Here is a 25165-nt window from a genome sequence, read left to right as displayed (position 1 = left end):
CAAATATATTCAGTTTAGTATGACATAATACTAAGAAAAGCATCAAATCTTAATTATCTAAAAGCCTGAAAACAATTTTGGTATTTTTGCTTAAAGAAATGACTTAAAGCGATTATCAGAATTGTTGCAGCTCCACACTATGCCTCTGCAGCCTTGAATATGTGTCCTTCTCTGGACAATAAGGCCTGACACTGACAGACAATTAGTGCTTGTGTGGGAGGATGTAAGCCGAGCTGTCAGACTGCCTGGTGTTCATATGTTCCCCTCTCCGCAAGTGTCTGTTGTCCTTTGGAGTAAAAAATACACACACCGTATCTTTTAAAGAGCACACTGCAGTCAGCATGGCCTCCAGCCCAGAACACAGGCCTCTGTCCAGAAAAAAAAGAAGCAGCTCTGACACCAGATATATGTACGCAACTCACATATACTCTCACCTGCGCCAACATATAAACACACCCCATCTATCATGGCACATTCCTGCACTCCAGCATCTTCTCCTTTTCATTCTGAACCTTTCCCCCAGTAAAGAAACAACTAAACAGCCACTGTTAATCCACTTCTCTCAGCCCCCCCCCCCCCCCCTCCTTTCTCCCTCCTTTCCCAGGACATTTGCCAAGGTTACAGAGATGGGAGGGGTGAACGACATGCAGAATGTATGAGACAAGAAGAGAGGAGGGAGAAGTCGAGTCCGAGCTGAGCAGCTGCAGTTTTGTGTGTGTCTGCTTCTGTGAGGATTTTTAGATCCATAACGTCACATGGCAGACTTACATCTTCGTGCCATGGGACAATAAATTCCTCTGCTGCTAGACTGCATCAGGAGTCAGCTGACTGAGGGGGGAAAAGAAGAGAGGAAGAGCGGTGAGGAGGAGGTAGAGCAAAGGAGGTTCCACGAGGCTCTTGAAGTAGCAGGAAGGGGGCTGGGCTTCTCTGACAATGCTTCACGCCAATAAGGACTTTCGCAATGCTAACTTTGACCTGTGGACTGTGCAGTGTTTAGCACTGGCTGCTTGCAGGAGGACACAAGCTGCATGGTGACTTTTTTGTTTGTTTTGTTTTGAGCCAATTCATCAGCAGAGGCAACTGACATGCAGCGTGCACCGGAGGAGTGGAGGGAAGGAGCAGGGGATGAGACAGTAGTCAAGAGGAGGAAGGGGGATTCAGAAGACATGAAGGGAGAGTGGAGGAAGAACGCAGGAGGCACAGGTGTGGAAGAGGTGGAGAAAGAGACGCTTATGATGGAGCTGACGAGGATGGTGCAGAAGATGGTGAAAGAGAGCAGCTGGTGGGAGAGGAGGGGGATCGATTGCAGCATCCTGGCAGCAGCATTCCTCTGTCTGCCTCCCGGTAAGACTGCACAACTTCATACAGCTGCTGGGATCATGGGTCACCTCTGTCTGTCCCTCTCTCAAATGTTATTAAAATTAAACAAATGTATTTTTTCTCTGTTAATCAACTTAAATTACAGCTATTATATGGTTCTACAGTGCTGAATTGATACTGAAGAACACATGTTCTGAGGCTGCAGTTAAGGATCCTTTTCACTATTCATTATTTTTTTCCGCCTAATAAGTCTATAAACTGTCAGGAAGTAGCATCAAATATCTCATTACAATCCCCACAAGCCCAGGGTGACGTCTTAAAATTGCAATATTTGTCTGACTAACAGTCCAGCTAATGATTGTTTTCATTATTGATTATTTTACTGATGATTTTCTCCACAAAAGAGATAATTTTGTCTATAAAAATGTCCATCATGAGCTGCCTAGAGTTCCTCTTATGTCAGAAAATCCCCAAATATTCAGTTTACTGTCATAAAAGACAAAGAAAACCATAAAATAAGCTTGAGCTAAGTAGAAAAAATATATAAATATATGTTATTGATTATCAAAATTGTTGCCAGTTAATCTTCAGTCTCTAAACTATTCACTTAATCAACTTATGTTTAGAATAATCCATTTAAAAATCCCTTATAAATATCACAAATAAAATCGACTGATCACTTCAGCTCTAATTATCTCTTAACAACTTTCCAACTATGAACTCAAGCTGCAGCTCGTTCTCACCGTCTCCCCCCAGCCCGACACTGTTGTCACTACTGGTTTGCACATTCACGGTATCCCATGGTTCCCCTGTATCTGGGTCACTGGTGGTCGGCGACTGACCTCAATTAGACCCGGTGTCCACTGTGCCTTGTGTCACTCGATCATTGGGAGCTACAACTTTTAGCAGCACCACAACACCTGCTTCAAGCTTGATTTGTAATCCAGACTTGTCAGTGTTCGCACTTAACACTGCCTGCTACTGCATTCTTAATGCTGGAGCCACAGCAGCTGCTTCTCTTTTTTAATTGACTCCCGAAATTTTTATTCCTGGTGCAGAAATGTCGACTTCTGGGTTGAATTTATTTGCAGACTGAGGCTGTGGTGGCATCTGTCATTGTGTATCACCGAGCTTGTGACTTATCACCTCGAAATAGGCTGCTTTGAAATAGGAGGTGGAGTATATTAGCACCATTTTATTGGGTTAGGAGGAAAACATGTCACCTAAAGCCTGCTGTGGAAGCCAGAGAAGCTTCAGTGGGTGCAGCAGGGTTATTAAATACAGCCCCGCTGATGCTGCATTTCATTAATTATTTAATGTGAGGAGATTGAGGTTACTTTATTGTCAAGGTGTTAGTATAAATATTGGGTTGAATCAGACAATAAAAGTTGAATGCAGGACAAAGTGATCAAGAAAATCCTAAGACTTCAAATGCATTTTCTGAAGACCTTCCTGAACAACGTGCTGAACTGGTGTCAGACTCAGAGCTGCACCTCCAGTGAGGGATAAAGTTTCAGTTTTTCATCTGATCTTTTTGCACGTCACAGTTCAAAGTCACACTGCTGCAGCTCTGGGATGACAAGGTGGGTGCTCACAGATAAGAGACAGGACTGTTTAGCCACACTGCAGTGTCACTGGCAGCAAAGTCAGTCACTTGGTCTGTTGATTAAACACTTTTTTTCCACGTTCAGATATATTTCACATTGGATGCATGAATGAATAACTGAACAGGTCGATAGGGGACAGGCCCAGGGGCCAGAGAGGTCAGGAGACCTGTGGGCCAGAGCCCCTGGATTAAATGACTGTTGATATTTCCTGTTTGAAAGTCAAAGAGCTCAGTTAAAAGACACAAAGTTCCAAAATGACTACAAAGAGATAAAAAAAACTATGAAGAAATAGAGCACTACAAAGAACTACAAAGAGACAGAAACTGACCACAAGACACAAAATACCTTCAGAGACAAAAAAATACCATTAAAAGACACAAAACAACCATAAAGAGATGAAAAATGACCAAATGGAGTGGATGGATTACTGACTCCTGTTGCCAAGGTCGACACATCAACATCTTCTCTTTTTGATTTTAGATACAGCTCAAACACTATTATTATTCCCTGTCTTGCAGCCTTCCTGCTGCTGTCCTCCTCTCAGATCCTGTGGTTTTCGGCGGGCATGCTGCTGATGGGCGTCGCTCACGGTGTCATCACCATCAAAGGAACACATCTGGCCAGCCACGGGGCGCTGAGCGAGTCCCAGGCCTGGGGGAAGGTCTGGGCCGTCTTCTTCATCGAGGTGAGATGTTCAGAAAAATAAACTGAAGGCTGTCATTAAAGATAGATGAATAGATGAGACTGGTATCAATCTAACTCTCAACAAGTAAGTAAATAAGTGTATTTCCCGAAATGCCAAGCTCCTCCCAGCTGTTTCAGTGGAGCTGCTCAGTCTCCAGTTGTACACATCTGCAGGTGTAAACAGGAAATTAGTAAATAAAGGTGAAAACTAAATAAAATAACAAAGTAATTTACTACCAGCTCATTTATGACCTTGGAAAGAACAATATTTACAGGAGTGAACACTCATCCCGCAAATCAGGATATTAAATGTGTGTGTAATAACCTTTTATCACGTCAAGACCAGAATGATCAATTCAGTGAACTTTTGAACCCGTGAATTGGGATGCAGATGTTGACTGAAGGCTCTGTGGCTCTTTAGCTAAACAAGAAGGCGCCATGACCTTCAGCCTGTTATTAGCTGCTTTTAAAGCAAATGGAAAAAAAACATCAAACTGGGATGAAGTCCGTCGATATCAGCATTGAGTTTCCTGCTTGGTCATTTTTCATTGATTGTTTTAATGCGTGGCATCAGTGATGGTTTTCATACTCATGCCCATCTCTCTCTGTGTGTGTATGTGTGTGTGTGTCCTCCATCCGCTCAGATCTGTGGTTCGTTCTCAGCGCGAGCCGGCGTGCAGGGACACATTAAGATGCATCATGCTCATACTAATGTCATTGGACTGGGTGACTCCAGCGTATGGAAGGTCCCCTTCCTGCCTCGTTTTGTCTACCTGTTCTTAGCCCCCCTGGCCGTGCCCATCATCACTCCTCTTGTTGCACTCGGTAAGAGGCGCCAAATGGCAAGACAGACGGATAGTTTAGGTGTTTACTCAAATATTTCTACAGCCAATGTGACTATCCGCATAATGTTGAGACAGATCTCTGACCTCAGGTTCTCAGGTTCCTGTGTTACCTCATCTCCGTCACTCAGGTGTCAGGTCATTCTCACAGGTGTCATGGTGTCTCATTCTCTGTTTTTGCAGCTCACCTCAAAGGACACTCTCTGGCCCACATCGTCAGGACCATCCTGATGGTTGCGCTGGGCCTGTACTCACAGTACTGGCTGCTGATCCACGTCTCCGGGTTCATGTCCCCCCTCAGCACCTTGCTCTGTATGCTCATCTGCAGAGCCATGTTCTCTGTGCCGTACATCCATGTCAACATTTTCCAGGTGAGGAACACCTGCAGCAGGTCCAGTGCACTGTACATGCTCGGTACATGTTCCTTAAACCAGAATAAGTCCATGTTCAGATCCACCCACTAACATTCTGCCTATTACATACTCAATGAGTATGCACTACATACTACCTACTAAAAGCTGAATGTTCACACTAAAGTATACAGCCAGTATCCCAGAATGCATTTCGCACAAACTGGCAGTGACAGCGACGACTACTGGGATTTTTTAAAGCAGACTAAAAAACTGTATTAAAGGAGCTATTTGTAAGTTTAGCTATTGCTACACAGCTAACGTTAGCATTAACAGCTGTAACCAGTCTAGAAGAAATGTTGTGAGTTCAGCATCAAACTGTTTTTTTACTCACCAACATCTGTCTCCAGAGGTGGAAACAAACACCAATGTTAATTCCTTTGTCTACTGAAGTCAGCATGCTAACCAGCTAGCCCCAGGGCAGTTGAGTATGTCCAATAAGCTGAGGGCAAAAGTGCAGAAATTCTTGCTAATCTGATGAACATCCAGGCATTTTTCGCATACAAAAAATTCACATACTCTGCAGTTGGAATGCACTACATACTTATTTTGACTTTTGGACATTCCTTGTGAGAGCAACTCTTGTTAGATAAGGCCTGTGCAGAAAATGGGTTTGAATGCAGCATTGTGTTTCTCATAGATCGGACCGGTCATTGAACTGAAGGGATAAAATGGAACAATTCATGCATGATTTTCCCACATGGAGCCCGAGTCCTGCAGCTCATTGTGTATTGTTCTGATCAAAGTGTGTGGCGGTGGATTAGAATCACAGGTTCTTGATGTGAAGTCCAGTGTTTAACAGGGGGGAAATGTTTGTTCTCTGTGGGGAGTTGGGGGTGAAACTAAGAACCTGTTCTCTCCTGTCTGCCGGTGCTGTTGTTGGCTGCTGTCCTATCTTTCTTCCCTCTGAACTTACTGATCCTTTGTGTTTTCTAACCAAGGATAACCTTTGCTTTGGTTGACTCTGGTGTCTCAGTTGAAAACAGTGTGTGCTCCTGAGTTCTTTTATGAATGAGGCCAAATAAACATTGAGACCCAGGGAAGTGAAATCCAGTTTGATTGACCTGGTTCTTGATTTCCTAACTGGGCAAAGCAAGCAAGCCCCAGATCCTTGCATCGCTTCAGTCACATCAATGGAAATGTTAGGGGTCTTTGATTATCACCTGATCCTAAGGTTTTTCTTATTGGTGCAAATTGAAAATAACTGGTTGATATAAACTCATCTGCTGAGCGGCATTAGAGTTAATCTGAGTCTGAGTCTGCAGCTTTACTGAGTGTTTCCCTCACATTATTTACTGATTTTGAGTTGAAATTTAATTTTAAAACCTCATCATCTGCTGAGGAAGGTTGTGTGATACAGTCAAAAGGCTAAATGGGCCTTATGTTGAGACTATTTTCTCAAACCAGACTGTGTGTCATCCGCAGCACATTGGCCTCCCCATGTTCTCCCCGACCGGCCGACCGAAGAGGATCTACCAGATGACCCACGGCGTCCTGAACCTGCCCCGCAACCCTGTGCTGGACTGGATCTTTGGACACTCGCTTATCAACTGCCACGTGGAGCATCATCTCTTCCCCTTCCTGTCTGATAACATGTGTTTAAAGGTAGGAAACAAATCACATAACCACCGCAATCATGCATCAGTTTGTAGTTGCAGTAATTATCAAGCATTTATGACAGAGTTTTGATATATATACATATATGCTTTATATGTATAATGAAAATATAATTTCCCTGTAGATGATATAATAAGTAACTTAGCAACAGTAGCAGTAATTACCAGCTTTTTCTTGGTCATTATGACAAAGTGTTGAACCTATAAGTGAATCTAAACAGCTTGGTGTTGCAGTGTTGTTTTGATTACAGACTATACACGATACACACATATAGTTTCATTTTTTGTACTAGTAATCATTATTATCAAGTAGGTATGTTAAGTGTTTTATTCTAATGATTAGGACATGATCTCCCCTTAAATTAAGTCAGTGGTTCTCAGGCTTTTTTAATTTTATTTTATCATGCCCCCTTCTGGCAGCAGGAAAAATGTCACGCCACCGCTCCCCATGAAAACCAATTTATCTTGCAGAAATGAACAACAAGAAGTTCAATTTTATGTTAATGAAATATGGCATTGTCAAATTTCCTTTCATCATATGTCATTACTGTTGTGAAAATAGAAAATATCAAGTTCAATTTTGCACAAACTAACAGTTTTTGGACAAACGCAAAGACTCCAGTACACTAACACTGTGTCAAGAGCAAAACAAAGTTTGCTTGTGGAGTATAACCCTGTCACAAATATTTTATAGTGCTTTCATTTCTTTGTTTACTGATTAACTTTAGTTCCTCTCCACATTGTTTCACTGACATCCACACCCCACTGTAGTCCCTCTGCTATTACTGCTATTGAGTTTGGAAAGACAAATTTAAAACAGAAACAGATGATGCTGGTGTTGTCATAACAGAAAGCCTGTGTCACAAATGGGTGGTGTGGAGTTTGAAAGGCCTGAGCATTTACCAGGTGCATTGTGGGAATTGTAGGAACCATACTAGGGACTAAGAGTCAGAATGTTTCAGCCTCTGCTGCTTCCAGTTTTACCATTTGTTAAAAGTTGTCTCTTGCAAGTCCACAGATCTTTATGAAGGAGCAATAATAAATCTCTGGAGTTTCACTTTAAGTCATTTAAAATAAACCTATTACAGTTTTTATCCATTTAAGACCGCAATACCATTCAAGTGCCCAGTAAACATTAAGAGCTGCAATGATTAGTCATTTAATCCATTAGTTAATGAACATTGGAGCTGTTTTTAAAGTAAAACCTTCAAACATTCTCTCATTGAAGCTCGTTAAATGTGGAAATTTGCTGCTTTTCTCTGTCTAAATATCGTAATAATTTAAATATCTTTGAATGTTGGATTGTTGGTTGCACGAAACAAGACACATCTCAGATATTCGATGGTCATTTTTCGCTGTTTCTGATGTTTTATAGCCCAAACAATTATTGAAACTGTCCCTGTGCCTCTCACCTGTCTCCAGGTGAAGCCCGTCGTGTCCAAGTATCTGACTGAAAAACAGCTTCCATACCAGGAGGACAGCTACCTCTCTCGTCTCAACCTCTTCTTCCACAAATACCAGGAGCTGATGGTATTTGCTCCTCCGATCACAGAGCTGGTGGGCGTGCAGTGATGACGATGAACTCTTCAGAATAGTGACTGCTGCTGCTCAAAAAGCACAAGCTTCTGTGTTTTAAGTACATTTCTGCCACCATGTTACGACCTCCTTGATCCAGGTTTGACCTGCTTCTGACGTACATGACAGAGTCTGAATCAACACGACACTGACACAGTGAAGATTTATGTTCAATTAACACGACGTCTTCATGATTGATTTTTTAAAAATGATTGTATTAACTGAACAAATAGCACAAAGACAAGTCATTCAAACAAAAGCTTGGTTAGGTTTAATGAGTTCTGCTTTACAGGTCACAGACAAACTGACCTGGGGTCTGTCTCACGAAGCCAATTCAATCCATCTTGGCTCTGTCCTGGATAACTGGTTTCACAGAGACTCAGAAGATCATATTTAATGAGACATTAGTGCAGAGTGAGCAGTGGGTTTTTATTTTAACAATATACAGCGTGCATTGTGCTGCAGAGAAGATTTGTCCCTCCTCTCTGTCCGTCCAGCTGCTGGCGTCCTGTCCCGACTGGGAACTTTATTCACTGGAGCAGTAAGAAAAGAAATCAAATATTCATTCAGGTAAAAGTTACAGACATTAAGCACAATGGCAGAAAACCAGCAACAGAAAAAGAGAAAAAGAATCAAAACATGCTATAAATTGCCATACGTTTACAGTATCTTATAAGCTTTAATAAATCTTTTATAATTTGTCAAATCTGAACAAATCCTGCTCTTTCCTAGTTGCCATGGTAACGGACACCTGATCAGTGAGACAGGCCCCTGCTCTCCTGTACATAATGATGATGTTTTTGTTTTTATCAATGCAAGTGTTTAATTTGCTGTGTCCTCACCTCAGAAGCTCGTTCTCATCCATCCACTACTTGAGGACACAGACGTGTCTCAGTGTGTGTTTTTTTTATATGATAATAATTGTAAATCATCCACGTTGTTTTCTTGCCTTTATAACTCAAATAATCCATTATCCTAACGTCTGCCTCATTAAGTTGTTCTCTGATTGACATTTGTGATTGAATAAATGACTGTGTATTTATACACCTAAAATAAAACTATCCATAATTTCTTTAAATGCTCCTACTCACACATTTCAGAATAAAAGTGATTTTTTGACATAAAAATACTTATATACTATAAGTAATAGGGATGTAATGCATCGCGAGACAGTTAAAAATCGACACAAATCGGCTGAGATGAAAAATGAATCGCGATGCCCTTTTTAAACAGCAGAGGGCGTAATCTACTTTTGATTTCATGTGTTGGACGTCATACGTCACTAGGTGTTAGACGTCGTACGTCACTGTCAGGTATTGGTTCAGACGGAACGAGAGACATGGCGGCGGTGGTAAGTTGGCACCGCCCTCTGCTGATATAAAAGGCATCGCGATTCATTTTTCATCTCAGCCGTTTTGCATCGATTTTTAACTGTCTTGCGATGCATCGTTACATCCCTAATAAGTAATAAATAATAACTATAATAAACTATAAGAATAAATACTATAATGAAGTGTTAATTGATTTGTTTGGCCACTTGGGGGGAGCAGACCAAGCTGTGAACACAACATTTAAATGGTTAGCAACAGCAGAGCAAGATCATCGTCATTTACTGTCATGTTTCTGGACACACAATGAATGTAAGTTCAATATTCACTCTGCTTTTAGCTCTGGTTTGATTTCCACCAACTCCTGAGAGAAATATCTGTTTTTTTAGTGGCTGAATGCTTCACTGTGTCTCTAACTTCCTGCTTGTGTCTGGAAACAGACTTAAAAACCAAAACAAAGAAAGATGCTAAAAGAAAAACCACCACAGAGCCAAGAGGAACCACACAGTCATTAGGTCCATTCTTTATATATAATTATTAATATGCATTTGTGAATGCAGCTTTAATTTGAAAGCACTCAGGGGTCTCTGGAAAGCAGCCTGTCCACATATTGTATAATGACTGCAACACACAGACAAGTATTAAAAGCACTGAATTCAGTATTATAAGAATGTATTGAAAATTAGTTTTAATAAGTGAATCCCTCCATCATTTTTCTACCACTTATCTGGGTCCAGGTCAGGTCAACTCATTCATTACAACACAAGGAATTATTATTATTTTCTGCAAAGAAAAATGATATAAATGTCAGTAAATTCATGCACTTAATAAATAATTGATAATTCAATTTTTGCTCTATCATTCTTTAATCAGTAGAGTTCGAAAAATGTGTAAAATTGCATTTTGTGTAGTATTAACAAGGTCTTAGAAAGTCTTAAATATAATTTAGTGAATCCCACAGAAAGCCTGGAATAATATATTCAATTCAGAATAGGGTATTTTTTGTAGCTGCTGTTTTCTAGACACACTTTGATTGAAATTTCCTTCTTTTTTTACATTCCTCCCAGGTCCAAACAGCAAGAATAATGCTGTCATTAGTTTTGTTTACAATCCCTGACATTCATATATAATTTCACCCCAGTTTTTATGGTTAGAAGCCAGTTGTTGTTGTTGTTGTTGTTGTTGTTGTTAATTAAATTTATTAAAGATTTCACACTAATATATGATCCTTAAATAAATCATACTGGTATTTACAGAACACAATCACAGCAAAAATCCAAGTCAGTTTATTTCTATAGGGCACATTTAAAATCAACAAGGTGTCTGACTGACAGATGAGATCTATTCTAAGACCTGGTTTAATGAGATCATGAGATAATTTGGTTGATGACTAAAATCAAATAAAAACACATAATTAAGATGATATAAGTAAACTGAAGTATAAAACATATAAAAAAAATCATAAAACTCAGCAAAACAGTAGGAATTATTTAAAAAATAAAAGAACAAAAGGAGGTAAAATCCAAGTCTCCAATTGGCTGAGCACACATGTGATTAATCACATGACCACATGACAGCTGCTGCTGCATGTAGATGTGAGTAGGATCCACTTGATAAATGTTTCTTAGAACTTTTTCACACAGACATGAGAGTAAAGAGTCCCTCAGGGTAATTCTCTGATGATCTCTGGCTCTGGTCACTGGGTGGCAGTGTCTGCTCGGAACTCTTCTCTATGCTTCATGCTGATTCATTCAATCACTGGTTTACATTAGATTTTCCACTTGGCATTTTGGAGCAGCAGGAATGTGGCATGTGGAAGAGAGGAAGCGGCTGAGCAGACAAAAGGCTGCAGCGATGATTTCCTCAGTTTCATGGAGATCGGTTCAGGACAGATACGACAGAGTGACAGTGCACTCAGTGATTTCATCAGCGCGGTGAGTAAACAAGTGTGTGTGCACAATTGAACTTGTGAGTTTCAGTCTATGATCAAACACAGTGCATGTAGAGGAATGAAACTCTACACCTCTGTGTTCCTCGGTTGCAGCGCGAGCTCCACCCTGTGGTTTCTCTTTTACCTCAGGGGAGGGGAGGGCAGTGATTGTGCACGGGGGTGTGTATCACTGTTTGCTGGCCTGTCTGCCTGGTTGCATGTGAGTGCTGAGGGGGCGGATAACATTTAGACTGAAACTATAAGGCCTTGGACTGACGTTCACATCGTCTAGGTGTGGCTTTCCAGGCTCTTCAGTGTGATCCAGGAACTGAAGCGGCTCAGCCAGTTATTTCCAGAGGGCATTCAAGAGTGGAAGTGAAGCCTGGGAGCTTCACTGGAGACATGGCAGATACAGCAGCTGTAGAAGCAGCTCCCACCTCCAAACAGCAACAGTGTGCTGGCTGCTCAGGTGTGCTGAGTGGAGACAAGCCGGCGGCCTGTGGTCACTCATTCTGTGGCTCCTGCCTTTGGGACAAAGTGTGTCCCAAGTGTCTGCAGTGTCCTGACAAGCCTGAACCTGATGCTCTGAAACACAACGGAACAAAAGCTGAAGCTCCGGTGATTAACAGCAAAGAGGAGCAGAATCAGGACTCTAAGATCGCAGAGGAGATCAAGATCCAAGAGGATCTGAAGGAGTCAGAGGACCCCAAGAAGCCGGAGGATGAAGAGGAGGAGAAAGAAGCAGAGTCAGAAACTGGAGAAAAAGAGGAGGCAAAAGAAGAAGAGGTGAAAGAGGAACCTTTGGGCCCCGACGATGTGGTGTGCGACTCCTGTATCGAGAGCCCCTGCAGGGCCCTCAAGTCCTGCCTCACCTGCCTGGTGTCGTACTGCGAGGCCCACCTCCGGCCTCACCTGGAGAACCCGAAGTTTCAGAACCACCGGCTGGTGGAGCCGCTCAGGGACATCGAGAGGAGGACCTGCGAGAGCCACAAGTGGCCCCTGGAGATCTTCTGCTGCGCCGATGCCTGCTGCATCTGTCAGGACTGCGTGGCGGAGGAGCACACGGGCCACAACACCGTCCCTGTGGTGGAGGCTCGGCGGCAGATAGAGGCAAGTGTTCTTGTATACTTCAATTAGAACTCCTCAAAACTGAGAGTTCATACATCTAGATTTCTCATGTTCATCTTTGGTCTAGTATTTCCAGTTAGAAAATAGAATGAGTTAAAAGCCAAACCCAACATCACAGTTTATATCCCAGTGTGGACACCTTCTCCTCAGATTTGTCTTCTTTTAGAAACATGTAGAGGGGAAAGCTTCCAATATTTCACTTGAAAAACAGACAAAAAAGTCAGAAAAAATATATAATTTTCTTTAACAGATTATATCCTTTATTATCACTTTAATCATCTCTTGAGCCCACAGGTTTATTTTAAGTTTCCTGACCCATCAGTTGGGAACTGCTGGTCTTTGCTTTTCTCTCTTTTCTATCGCTTTAAATTTCTTTGGTTTTTAACTGTTGGTTGGACAAAACTAATCTCCAGGAACTTTTAATAGACATTTTTCACATATTTTTGACATTTTATAAACGACATTATTAACTGATTTATCAAAAAAAGTCATCTGCGATATAAATAATTCTTAGTTGCAGCAGTTTTTGAACTTTAGACCAAGTATTCTTTTTAAATCTCACATTCAGCCTTGCTGAGTGTTTGTCTTTTATTGTTTATTTTTTGATATGTGGCCAAGGAGGAGTCCACCACGGTCTGAGCAGATACATAAAAACATAAAGGAGTATAGAGTAAATAAAAGTTTTCAAGATCAAATGAATGAAATATGACAGAACAAGTGCCATCCATTTGTAATTTAATATCAGGAGCTTAGAAGTAAACCTTAAAGTATCACACTGGTGCTTTCACATGTCCGACTGAGTGGCTTTGATGGATCTAACCTTCAGCGCCGGTGCAGAGGGGATGAGCTGTATCTCCAAAATACATTGCGGTTGTTCCCACATTCTACAATGCAGCTTTCGATACTTAATCCAATTAAACCAGTAATTCTGACTCAGTATCCATTGTAAAGGTCATGTAATGAGCTCGCTCCATGTTTGATTAACAGCATTATTTGCCTTTGAAGCAGTCTGGAAACTTGATACTAGAATCTATTTAGCTGCTCTGACGCAGAGAACGCTTGAGCTTCAGCTAAAGTGTCATTTGTCTCTTTCTTTTTGACAGTTCATGACCCTCAGGTTCAGGCCAGTCAACATTCCTGCACAGATCTGTAGCTCTTAGCCTCCACCTGTTATTTGAAGAGTGTGTTGTCGCAAAACCTCAAACTGCTTCATTAGAGCTGTAGAGCAAACACTGCAGGGAAGCTTGTAGTGTCAGTAAGCTGTTTGGAAATGTAAGTGAAAATACCAGTGTCTGCTACCGTCCTGCAAAACTTTGTCTTAAAATTAATAGAAAACAAGAAGGGAATTAATACTACAAAAGTTTAAATGAAAGTAGATGCTGCTAAAGAGGAAATGAACTCACACTTTTCAACTCTCCCTGTTCCCTTTCATAGACATTTATTTCCACAGGACAGACACCAACACTCAGAAAAACATAGAAGACAATAGAGTGAAATAACTTCCTGTTCAGAGCTCATGTTCCATTTTAGAAACTCTACTTTTTGGAGACCTCTCTACATGACTCAGACCTCTGCTTTGTTTGATGCTACTGTCCACTGAAGGGGTTTAGATTTAGTTAAAACCACAAATAAACCCATAAACATACAGTAGAGAGGTAAACATCCGGCATTACACAACAGCATTTAACAACACTTACCTCTATTCAGGAGGGATTTCCAGAATTTTTTTCAGAAGTTTTCCTGAAATAACTTCAGAACATAGTTAAATGATGTTAAATAAAGATTTCATTGTTTCAGCTTCTCAGATTGCAGAATTTCCTGCTTTACTAATTCTTAAATTACAATAAACATCAAATCATTTTGAGGTTTGAACTACTGGTCGGACAGAACAAGACATTATTTTCTGATGTTTTACAAACCAAACAGATTGATCAGCTAGATAAACAGCAGGTTAGTCTGTAGTGAAAATAATCATACAAATAGTTAAAAATAAGTTCCACCTCAACCAACAAGAGTCAAATGCTGTTGAAGCTTTAATGCATAAATAATAATAATAATTCAATGATATACTATATAGTGTGTAGCATATCATTAGCTTTATATATGCTATATACTCACAGGAGGTAAGTAACAGCACATAAAGACTTTGAAACCCTTCCATCACTGATAATAATATCTCTATTTGTAAAGAACTTCCCAAGATTCTGTGACAAAAACAAACAAAAACAAAAAATCACAAATATTAATACAATGGTACAATTCAAGGTAGGGGTCAAAAGTGTTGTGGAACATATGGAACTACCAATGTAGAAATTGAAGATTATAAGAATTAGTTTTAAGCAAAGTTTTAAAGTCACTAAGGTTTCAAGTTGAATTTCAGCAGAAAGTGTAAAAATCTGCTTTGGTTCAAGTTGAGATCAGGTGACTGAGGTTGAGAGCAGGTACATATGATCACAAATATAATTTTTTTTAACTTGAGACAACAAAACACTCAAGCGAAGTATAGATTTTTCCTTGGGTAAATACATCACAGAATTGTCTGCGAATAAGTTTATATTGATTTTAACGTACATTAACGTGTTTCTGTCACACTCACCACTGCAGCTGTTGTTGTCTTATAAATCCATGTGGGCTAAACATTTGTATTGTGTGTGCTTGACACAATACATAACTAGCCTTACTGGCTAACACTCGTAGCATGTGGCTATTTAAATATTCCTGCAAGTAGTTTAAAACTGATACAAAGAGCTGGGAGAGAGAACATCCTGTACCCCTTTCCAACATAAATTCTTAGGTATATTATTAGTACATGTTTTAGCTGTAGGGTATTTATATAGTAGCTTTAAAAAACTTAAGGTTGATTAATTTTTAACATGGACTTGATGGCCAGTCTCGCCATATGAAACAAAGGAAATGTAGCATTCCCCTTAGGGCCTAAACCTTATGGAACAGTAATCTCCTTGAACACCAGCTTCAGCTCTAGAGTTGCCTGGACCTGCCTGAGGAATTCAAACTTGAATCTTCAAAACAAAAAGTCAGTGCCTTGAAAACCACAAATATCAGAGTGTAGAAGAGGATGTATGACTTTACTACAGAGTAGAGGGAAAATAGGAAACAACAGAAACCCAGAAGTTTACATTTATACATATTTTTTCCGATTGGGCATATTTTCAGCATTACAGCATGGTTTGTGGTTTCTGTGCAGAGTCTTGCTGAAGCCTGTTCTATTCTTCTTCTCGTGTTTACAGAAGGAACTGAGGGAGAAGCAGACTGAGATGGTGAAGACGGTGACAGCAGCAGAGAACGCTATCAACAAACTACAATTAAACACAGTCACCATAGAGGTAAACACATATGACTCATCTCAAACCTCATCTCACTGTGTGTGTGTGTGTGTGTGTGTGTGTGTGTGTGTGTCACATGAATGTCACAAGATTGTGTAAAAATGAGTTGGCGTCTTCTATTTTTGGCTTGAGAATCCTCCGGCCTATAAAGGCTGAGGTATCAGCGCCTCCCAAACCTGAAAGTTTTCCCTGCGGTGTGGGAGGAAGTCCATTTTTTCCTGTAGTTTCGTGTGATGATGAGGTAATGAAGTGTCCCCTCAGTAAAGTTGCAGTTACATAACGTCATGTGATCTGATGCACGCCTTAGCTGTTATTTGTCACTGCTTTCACATTCGTAACTTCCTCTCTCTCAGGATGTAAAGAGATCTCAGTCCATATGTGATGAGAAATTAAAAAACTCTACCCTGCAGCAATCGGTGACTGACGTACGGGCGGTGATCAACAGCCAGTTTGAGGAGCTGCAGGCGGTGATGGAGAGGGCCAAGAGGGAGGTCACGGAGATCCTGGAGGGCGAGGAGAAGCAGGCGCTGAGGCAAGCCGAGGGCATCCGGGTCCACCTGGAGCAGAGGTGCACGGAGCTGAAGAAGACTCAGGCACAGATGGAGAAGCTCTCCAGGAACAAGAATGATGTGGATTTCTTACAGGTAACACCACCAGGATGGAGTCTGAGACATGGTGCCATTGATAGTTTCTCAAGGATAAAGAACCCTCATGTTCTTGTTCCTGGATGACACCGTGTTTGTCAGGGTATCTGCAAGTCTTGAAAAATGATTAAAAAGCCGTAGAAGGTTTTAAAAAGTCACAGTTACATTTCATTTACAAAGGTCTTTAATATTTTTTCCAGCCCGCCATTGGCAATAACAGCACTTCTACAATGTTAGTGGGTGTGATTTCAACCAAAAGTAGCAAGAATACCCAGTACCATTGTCCTAGATCTCTTATGTAAAATTCATATGTGGACTATAAATTTATTTCTTGCCAATTCATCCATGCATCCATCCATCCATTTTCTGCTGCTTATCCAGGTCCAGGTCTTATTTCATTCATTATGTTAGGAATTTTTGTTATATACTGCAGGAAAGTGCTGATAGAGATGATATAAATATAAATAAGTTCATGTACTTGCTAATTAGAATGAGGTTCATAAAAAGTATGAAAAATATCAGAATAAAAATCATTTGGAAGGTTTTTCATACTTTGACCGATTTGACCATGAAAGACGTGTTACATTCAAGTCTAAAAAATGTATGAATTCTGCTGAAATCCTGGTTTGTCTTCCAGGAGTATTCAGAGTGGAAGAAAGAAGCCACTGATATCTCCCTGCCTGGGGTCTACATCGGCCTGATGGATCGCCTGAACTCCCTCGGTCGTGTGATCGTTGACTCCACACAGGAGCTCTGCGCCATGCTTGTGTCTTCATACATAGAGAAAGTCAAAGAGACGTGCAAGAACGGTAAGAACAAGCAGCACAGAAGCCGCTGCCAGGGAAGCCTACACGCTAGCGGTAACAGCTAGTATCTGTACATCTGGGCGTGTTAACACATGTTAAGAATTTTCTGCCTGTGTGTCGTTTGTTTGGAGCTAACCTGACATAACATGTGTCTAAATATGCCGCACTGATTGGGTAAGAATGAACATGTGGGCTTCATGACTCACCTCATTTGTGTGTCAGGCAAATCAGGTTACTGACAGGAGCAGAAAAACAGCCAATACTTGTTTCCCTTCATGCATTTCTGTGCCAGCTGTAGGAACACTGTGCATGAATCAACATAAAACTGTGTTTTGTTTTCACACGCTCAAATATATTTTCTGCCATTTCAGACAAAATGGGAATAAAGACAACAGTTCATGAGATTGTTGCAGCGAAACAGAACATGTCGATACCAGATCCAGTAACACATGCTGACTTCCTCAAGTGTAAGTGTTTTATATGTTCGAAATATCTGCTATTGGACAGAGGTACTGTAGTTGAAGTCAGGATGTTAAAGTCCCTCAATCCCATGGCAACAGAAAGAACTGCAGGTGATAGTGTTTCTGTGCACTTTAATGGAATTAGAGGGCAGAGAGGATCATTGGTGACAGCTGTTTCTGGTCCAGTCCTCAGGCCTAATAAACACAGAATTCACTTGTTTATTCTATTTGAGTTTTTATTCAATCAAATTAACAAAGAAACACAACTAGAAGTGCACTCAGTGAGCCTCCACCAAAGCCAATGTCAAGTAAACTATAATTTTAAAATTCCTCTCCCAGATGCCGCCAACATGAGTTTTGATGATGTTACAGCTCATAAGTTCCTGCGTCTAACGGAAGAAAACAGGAAGGTGACTAACACGACTCCATGGCAGCATCCTTACCCTGATGTACCTGAGCGGTTTGAGAACTGGCGCCAAGTTCTTGCCACAGAGAGCTTCTATCTGGGCCGGAACTACTTTGAAGTAGACATCAGTGGCGAGGGCACGCACATTGGTGTGACCTACAAGAGCATTGACCGCAAAGGCAACGAGAGCAACAGCTGCATCACGGGAAATGACTTCTCCTGGTGTCTTCAGTGGAACGGACGCACATTCTCCGCCTGGCACAGTGGTGTGGAAACCCCCCTCAATGTGGAGAAGTTCACCCGTATCGGGGTGTATGTGGACTACATGCGAGGCCTCCTGGCTTTCTACGGCGTGGAAGACTCCATGACGCCCATCCACGAGTACAAGGCAGAGTTCCTGGAGCCTCTTTACCCGGCTTTTTGGTTGCCCAAGAAGGAGAATATCGTCGCCTTGGTGGCACCTGGAGAACCATTACGGCTCAAAAGCCCCTCTCCTCCCACCTCACCTGCAAACGGAGCTGTGACTTCATGAACAGCAGCTGTACTGTTTCCTAAAATAGACTTATTATCTGGAATATATAGGAGGGAAAACATGAAAACAAGAAAAGTCTTACCATGTTAACTTTGTTTACACTAGATTACTTTTGTTGCAAAACTAATATGATAAACTGTTTTTGTTTTTTTTTTGTTTTTTTTTATCTCATTTGGGCCCAAGTCATATTTATACACCTGTTTATATTTGGGACTTCTGTTACTGTACCTTTCATCACACTGTGAATTCAGAAATGTCCTATATTGTCTGTATGCAAATAAAACTTTGTATTTTCATTTGCAAAAAGAAAGAAAAGAAAAACTCCTTTTGTTCAGTTTTATAATGGATTTCCTTAGAGATTGTCCAGTGGATAAATGGAAAACCTGCCACTCAGACCACAGATGTTGGGTGGATAACCTGGGATGTTGTTTTGGCTTCAACATCAGAAATAATCAAATATAGTTTTCCAAAGTCTATCACTGAAATGCTGCTATGATATTCAAGATGTTGCATTCACAGCTCAACAGGACCTCAGACATGTTCAAATCAAAATTACTTCAGTTTCAAGGTACTTCAGATTCTTATCCATCAAATATTACCATCAGGGAGGCATCTGATTGGTCTCAGATTCACTCTACAGCAGGATAATGAGCCCAAACATACCGCCAAAGAACTATCTTCAGAGACAAGAAGAAGATAGAGTCCTGCAACAGATGGTCTGACCCCATTGAGTCTGGGATCATATGAAGAGACAGAAGAACTGTGCTGGAACAACCTACCTGCAAAGTATATGGCACTTGAATTGGTTCTGTTTTTAAAGTGTTCATTTGATTTAGCCGTTTCTCTGTTTACTGCACTTTGTATGGGGTTAGTTAATAAATAAAAACTATTTGTGGCTTTATTTTTAAAAGCATCCTCACTTTACTTTTAGTGCTTAAAACCTTTGCATAGTAGCCTACTTAATGTAGTGAATGAACAAGTTCAAGGTTCAAGGTAGAATAGACTGTCATTGAAGAAACATGTACAAAGTTGGTAACACAGTAAAATCACAATCTATTTTTGTTTGGCCCACACATAAGGATTGGATTCAACTATTTCATGCAAGGTTTAAAATAAAGTTTCTTCATATGTCTGAACCCTAAAATTAAGTCCAGATGTTTTCCCTCTTTTATTTTGAAAATTGTCTACTGTGGAACTGTCCATCCTGTTTTTAATAGATAGATAGATAGATAGATAGATAGATAGATAGATAGATAGATAGATAGATAGATAGATAGATAGATAGATAGATAAAGTAAACACTCAGATTAAAGAAATTATTCAACAACCAAAATAGAAACGTGACGCTAAAATGACGTATTGTGTAATACGTGGCACGCGTGGGTCACATGACACCGGCGCACAGTGACGTGAGTTGAGCATGTAAACCGGAAGAGCCTTCTCCAATTTCAACATGATAACAGAAGTAAGTGACACTTTTCTAATGATACTTTCTTTTATCTGTCAATATGTCAAACGGTGAAAGTAGCGTCATGTTAAACATGGCTGAAAACTCTGTAAAGTTAGCTCATCAGTACAAAGTATTTACCAGCTGAGCTGAACGGCTGTCGTGCTAATGTTGCTAAGTAGTTAGCATGATAGGTTTAGTAGCTATTTACACGTCTGCACTGTAACGTAACTTCACTTTAACGCTCTCAAAACCACACAATAGAGCAGTTTTCTGCTGATGAACACACAACAGAGTGTTTGTTTTCCGCCTGTAGCCGTGTATTCAAACTTTACCACCGAGGTAGCTTAAGATAGCTAGCTAAAGTTAGCTCCGTTGTCCCTCTGTTACATCGTTATAATGATCAAACAAAACTATGAACTCACAAATTAAATCATTAACAACACTCCTGCTGATAAACTGGACCTCGCCTCGTTTTATGTATATTAGTCACTTTTAATTAAAGTTGGTAAATGTATTTAAAAGGCTTAGTAGCATTCATTTAGCAGCTTCAGTATCTAGTTAAACACAGAAAAGATAACACTAAAGCGTTACCCAGATCAGTAACACTTTATTATAAGTGGAGTTTTTTTAAAGCAAAATTTGGATGATTTCAGCTCCTCAAATGTGAGAATTTAATGGTTTTCATTGTTGTACACAGCAAAATTAATATATTTGGGTTTGGGACTGTTGATCGCACAAAACAACAAATTCGAATACATCCCCTTGAACTGTGGGAAATTATAATAACTTGCGACATTTTACAGACAAAGCAATTCATTGATTAATAGAGAAAATAATTAAAAACAAATAAAACAAACAATTTCGCTTGATAAAACACAGACAATACAGAGAAGCTAAACAAGAGAGAGGATAAAGGAAAATAAGACACAAACGGGACATAAAAGCTAAACAAGAAGGTGAGAAATATACAGGCCAGCCATCGATATCTGGAACACAGTCCATCTCATATTAAGTGACTCATATAAAACAAACAACAACATGTTTCCTTCAGGGTAGTTTGCAAGAGTCTTTTAGATATATTAAATAAGGGGAGTGCTTCCAAAGTAATTGTATTACATTCCATGGCCCTGATGCATAAAAGGAGAATGCAATTCTGCCAAACACTTAGTGCAGCTTCTGGACATTTAAAAGAATTTGATTAGCAGATCTAGTGCTATAGTATCTGGTATGAGACGATGGAAGGCTGGAGATACAGGTACATGTCTTGTAAATAAATATCAGCATGTGTATTTTTCTCCTAATGATTCATAAGAAATGCAATCATGAGTGTGTGAGCCTGCAATCATTACAAATTGTAAAGTGGCGTGATGAGCAGAGTCCAGCTGTAAACAAAGATCCGGCTTTAGTTGAGATTGTTTTGTAAACATGTGTGTCTCCAAGGATTAAAGTATCTTCCTTATTGATCCCTCAGGATACCAATGATGAAGACGTGTCTCTGTTTGATGCGGAGGAGGATATTGGGAAAAGGTCAAAGAAAAACATTAAGTACGTTTACAGGGGATTCAAGGCTGTAAGCTGTTAACACTTGTCCAGTACTTTTCAAGAAAAAGTCCAAACATCTGTTTGCTCCAGCTTCTGAAACTTGAGGATTTGATCGTTTTTGTTTGTCATATGATATTAAACTTAATATATTTGGGTTTTTGACTGTTTGGTTGAATAAAACAAACAATTAAAAACTTCACCTGTTGCTTTGAGAAATCATAATGGGCATATTTACCTTTTTGTAATTGTTTTGGACAAACTGGGTAGACGAGAAAATAATATGCAGATGAATTGATAATGAAAATAATGATTAGTTGCAGCCCTGTAGCACTTCTGTATTTCTAAGATGTAGAAAATACTTACTCAACACTGCATTTAAAAATCTGTGCCCAGGCATCCATTGGCGTCCTTCTTCCACCTCTTCTTCAGAGTCAGTGCCATCCTCGTCTACCTGCTCTGTGAGATCTTCAGTAGCAGTTTCATCGCCTGCATGGTCGCAATCATCCTTCTGCTGTCATGTGACTTCTGGACAGTAAAGGTAAAGTTTTTACTACAAGATAAATTTTCTCTATTCCAAAAACAGGGAGTTTTGTTACGCAGTTATATTATAAGGAGAGCAGGGGAATACCCCCCTCTTCAAGGGGAGAGCTTTACTCTTGACACATAAAGGGCTGAATCAACAACATGAAGGAAAGCAGTTTTTGTAAATTCAAATTTAAATCTGTTTAAATTGTTTTGTTATTATCACCCCATTTCCTTGACCATCACACACATGCTTGTGTATGTAAAACGTAAAATATAATGTGTTTGTGTGCAGATTTCCTCTGTGACTTTATTTACTTGTCATACATTTTCTATTTTATAACTGTATTTTTTTGATGATAACTTGATATAACCTTTGTTCATTTACTTTTTGAGCTGTACTTTCCTGAGTTCTTAATTGCTTTGTGGCATTACTTTTTTCTAGAGCTGCAATTATTAGTCGATTAATCGATTGACAAAAAATTAATCGGTAACTATTTTGATTATATAATTGAATAATTATTTTAGTTATTTTGTAAAGCAAAAATGATAAATATTTGCTGGCTCCAGCTTTTTAAATGTGAGAATTTGAAGCTTTTCTGCATCATACATTATATTAAACTGAATATCTTTGTGGATCAGACAAAACGACACAGAGATGGGCTGTGAGAAATTATAAAGGGCTGTGTCATTATACTCCGACTCAGCAACGTTAATCGATAATGAAAATAATCGTAAGCTACATTCTTACAATTTTTTTTAGTCAATTTTATTATAATGTCATAAATATCTACATTTACAGAACATCACTGGGAGGTTGATGGTTGGTCTCAGGTGGTGGAACCAGGTGGACGATGATGGACGAAGCCACTGGGTGTTTGAGTCGAGGAAGGTGGGATGCTCCTCAGCGTGTCCCATGTTGCTTTTTGTGCTTGGTGTTATTGTTCTGTGGGTCTTTGAGCTCTGATAAATGCACTTGTTTACGGTCAGCTGGCCCTATGGTATTTGCAGATGTCCTAACTGTGAGAATATCCTGTTTTCAGGGCACTGGGAAGCAACAAGCGTCAGATTCCGAGTCCCGAATCTTCTGGCTCGGGCTGATTGTCTGTCCGGTCCTCTGGGTCATCTTTGCCTTCAGCACCCTCTTTTCTTTCAGGATTAAATGGCTGGTAGGTCTTCAGATTTAAAGGTTGAAACTGGCATACAGTCATTTTCCTTGTCAAATGATAAATATCTGTCATCTTCCACTCAGCCTATAGTGATCATGGGTGTGGTGTTGCAAGGGGCCAACCTCTATGGATATGTGCGGTGTAAAGTGGGGGGCAAGACCAGCCTAAAGAACATGGCTACGAATTACTTTGGACGACAGTTCCTCAAACAGGTGACTGCAGTTTTGAGTAAAACACAATGAATAGTCGTTGATTGTCAGTTATCCACAGAGTCTTGATGTGTGTTGTGTTTTTGTTTTGCAGGCGCTGTCTAAAGAGGAGGAATCATAGAGAGCAGCTCTGCGATTTGAACACGTTTGCATTATTCTTAATGCTATAATATATATTCTTTTAGCAAGTGGATACATAGAGAGAAACCTTTTTGCAACATGAACTGAAAATAACAGACTTTAACTTTTTCTTTAGAATGTAATGTGTGACTCAACCAGTCCCAATAGAGAGAGATTCCACAGAGAGGTCAGAGGTCTGGTAGCTGTTTTCCATAACTGAAGCTCAGCAATAAACCTTCACAAACTTTAACTGATCCTTAAGTGTAAATGCATGAGTGAAAAAAGGGTGTAAGTGTTTGAAATGTTCAACTGATTGTCGTTTAATGTGTCCCGTTGTCTTACAGCTCCCTCAGATACCTTCTTTAGTTTGTGTTTTCATTGCCTCTTTCTTTTTCATCTTAATGATAATTAACAGAATAAAAACATGTAGTTTCTGAGAGCTATTGTACAAATCTTTTTGTTTGTATTATAGACACGGTTTTAAAGTAACAGTGTAAAGTATTCCAGGAGATTTGTAAATATGTATGTAAAGAAACTATGTGCAACATCTTCTTTTGTGCAAATACATTTGTAACATTTTTCCGAACAGTGTGTTAGTTTTTATTTATGAAAATAATTGTTACTCACTGTAAAACTTGTGAAAATATAATTGCTTAAATCTGGCTAGCTTTCTTTGGCGGCTTAAGAAGAAGCCTTAAAAATTTCTATTTTCAAAGGTGTATTTTTATTTCGCAACAGGAAGTTTTCCAGTTGTAGAAATATTCAAATTTTTTACTTAAGTAAAAGTAACAATACATCAGCCTAAACGAACCCCGGGCCTGGAGCCTTTCTGTGTGGAGTTTGCATGTTCTTCCTGTGCCTGCGTAGGTTCTCCGGGTTCTCCGGCTTCCTCCCACAGTTCAATGACATGCACATTAGGTTAACTTGCGAGTATAAAGTGCCCATAAGTGTGAATGTGTGTGATAATGGATTGATTTTGGTTTACATAATAAACATTTTAACTTCTTAATATAAAATCTATGATTAAACCACGTGTTGGTCCTTTAGTTGACTACAGCGACCCCCCGTGTTCTGTTTGGGTCATTGCATGTATCGACTCAGCCGTTAGAGCGTTTTCTTGTTAGTATTTTACGCACCTTTACATGTTGGCTACTATCGTCATCATGACTGCGCGAAATTACTTCAAAATAATCAATATAATAAACATGGCGCCGATTTTGTTTTAAACACTCAGGATCACCAGATAAATACGGAAATGAAGCCACGCCATTTTGGTTCCATCAAGTTTACATAGGTACCGGAAGTTAGCCGTATTCACCTTCAAGGTAATGGCGTATCATTTTTGCACACAGAAATCATCAGTTATTAGTAATTATCAGCCAAGGCCACCAAACCAAAAAATAAGTGGTGGGTAATTTATTACAATTTAATGGTAATTATTTTGTGTTTCGTTGCTAATTACTTATTTAAATCAACAGCCGTGTCTTTTACTTTGAAATTCTAACCGGAAAGCTGTCTTC

At 39.9% G+C, this 25165-nt stretch overlaps 3 protein-coding genes across 3 annotated transcripts; all 3 read left to right on the top strand.

The window, feature by feature from the left end:
* The first annotated feature begins 880 nt into the window (after positions 1 to 880).
* Positions 881 to 9112, top strand: fads6 (fatty acid desaturase 6). Its single transcript, XM_023418891.2, has 6 exons — positions 881 to 1344; positions 3446 to 3612; positions 4256 to 4436; positions 4637 to 4824; positions 6289 to 6468; positions 7902 to 9112. Exons 1-6 carry the CDS (start codon positions 1086 to 1088, stop codon positions 8049 to 8051), a joined length of 1125 nt encoding a protein of 374 aa, XP_023274659.1. The 5' UTR covers positions 881 to 1085; the 3' UTR covers positions 8052 to 9112.
* A 2042-nt stretch (positions 9113 to 11154) lies between these two features.
* trim16 (tripartite motif containing 16) lies at positions 11155 to 19534 on the top strand. The gene is made up of 6 exons (XM_023418890.2): positions 11155 to 12422; positions 15689 to 15784; positions 16195 to 16428; positions 17066 to 17237; positions 17606 to 17701; positions 18035 to 19534. Exons 1-6 carry the CDS (start codon positions 11715 to 11717, stop codon positions 18631 to 18633), a joined length of 1905 nt encoding a protein of 634 aa, XP_023274658.1. The 5' UTR covers positions 11155 to 11714; the 3' UTR covers positions 18634 to 19534.
* Positions 19535 to 20021: 487 nt separating this feature from the next.
* Positions 20022 to 24231, top strand: tvp23b (trans-golgi network vesicle protein 23 homolog B (S. cerevisiae)). Its single transcript, XM_023418807.1, has 7 exons — positions 20022 to 20098; positions 21555 to 21628; positions 22019 to 22163; positions 22950 to 23039; positions 23191 to 23316; positions 23400 to 23528; positions 23620 to 24231. Exons 1-7 carry the CDS (start codon positions 20087 to 20089, stop codon positions 23644 to 23646), a joined length of 603 nt encoding a protein of 200 aa, XP_023274575.1. The 5' UTR covers positions 20022 to 20086; the 3' UTR covers positions 23647 to 24231.
* The last annotated feature ends 934 nt before the right edge of the window (positions 24232 to 25165 follow it).

Source organism: Seriola lalandi, unplaced genomic scaffold, assembly GCF_002814215.2.
Source record: "Seriola lalandi dorsalis isolate HSWRI2012SDOR001 ecotype SW California unplaced genomic scaffold, Sedor1 jcf7180002054585, whole genome shotgun sequence".
Classification (NCBI taxonomy): domain Eukaryota; kingdom Metazoa; phylum Chordata; class Actinopteri; order Carangiformes; family Carangidae; genus Seriola; species Seriola lalandi.
Note: the sequence above shows the minus strand (reverse complement) of the source record. Positions and strands in the feature narration are given on the sequence as shown.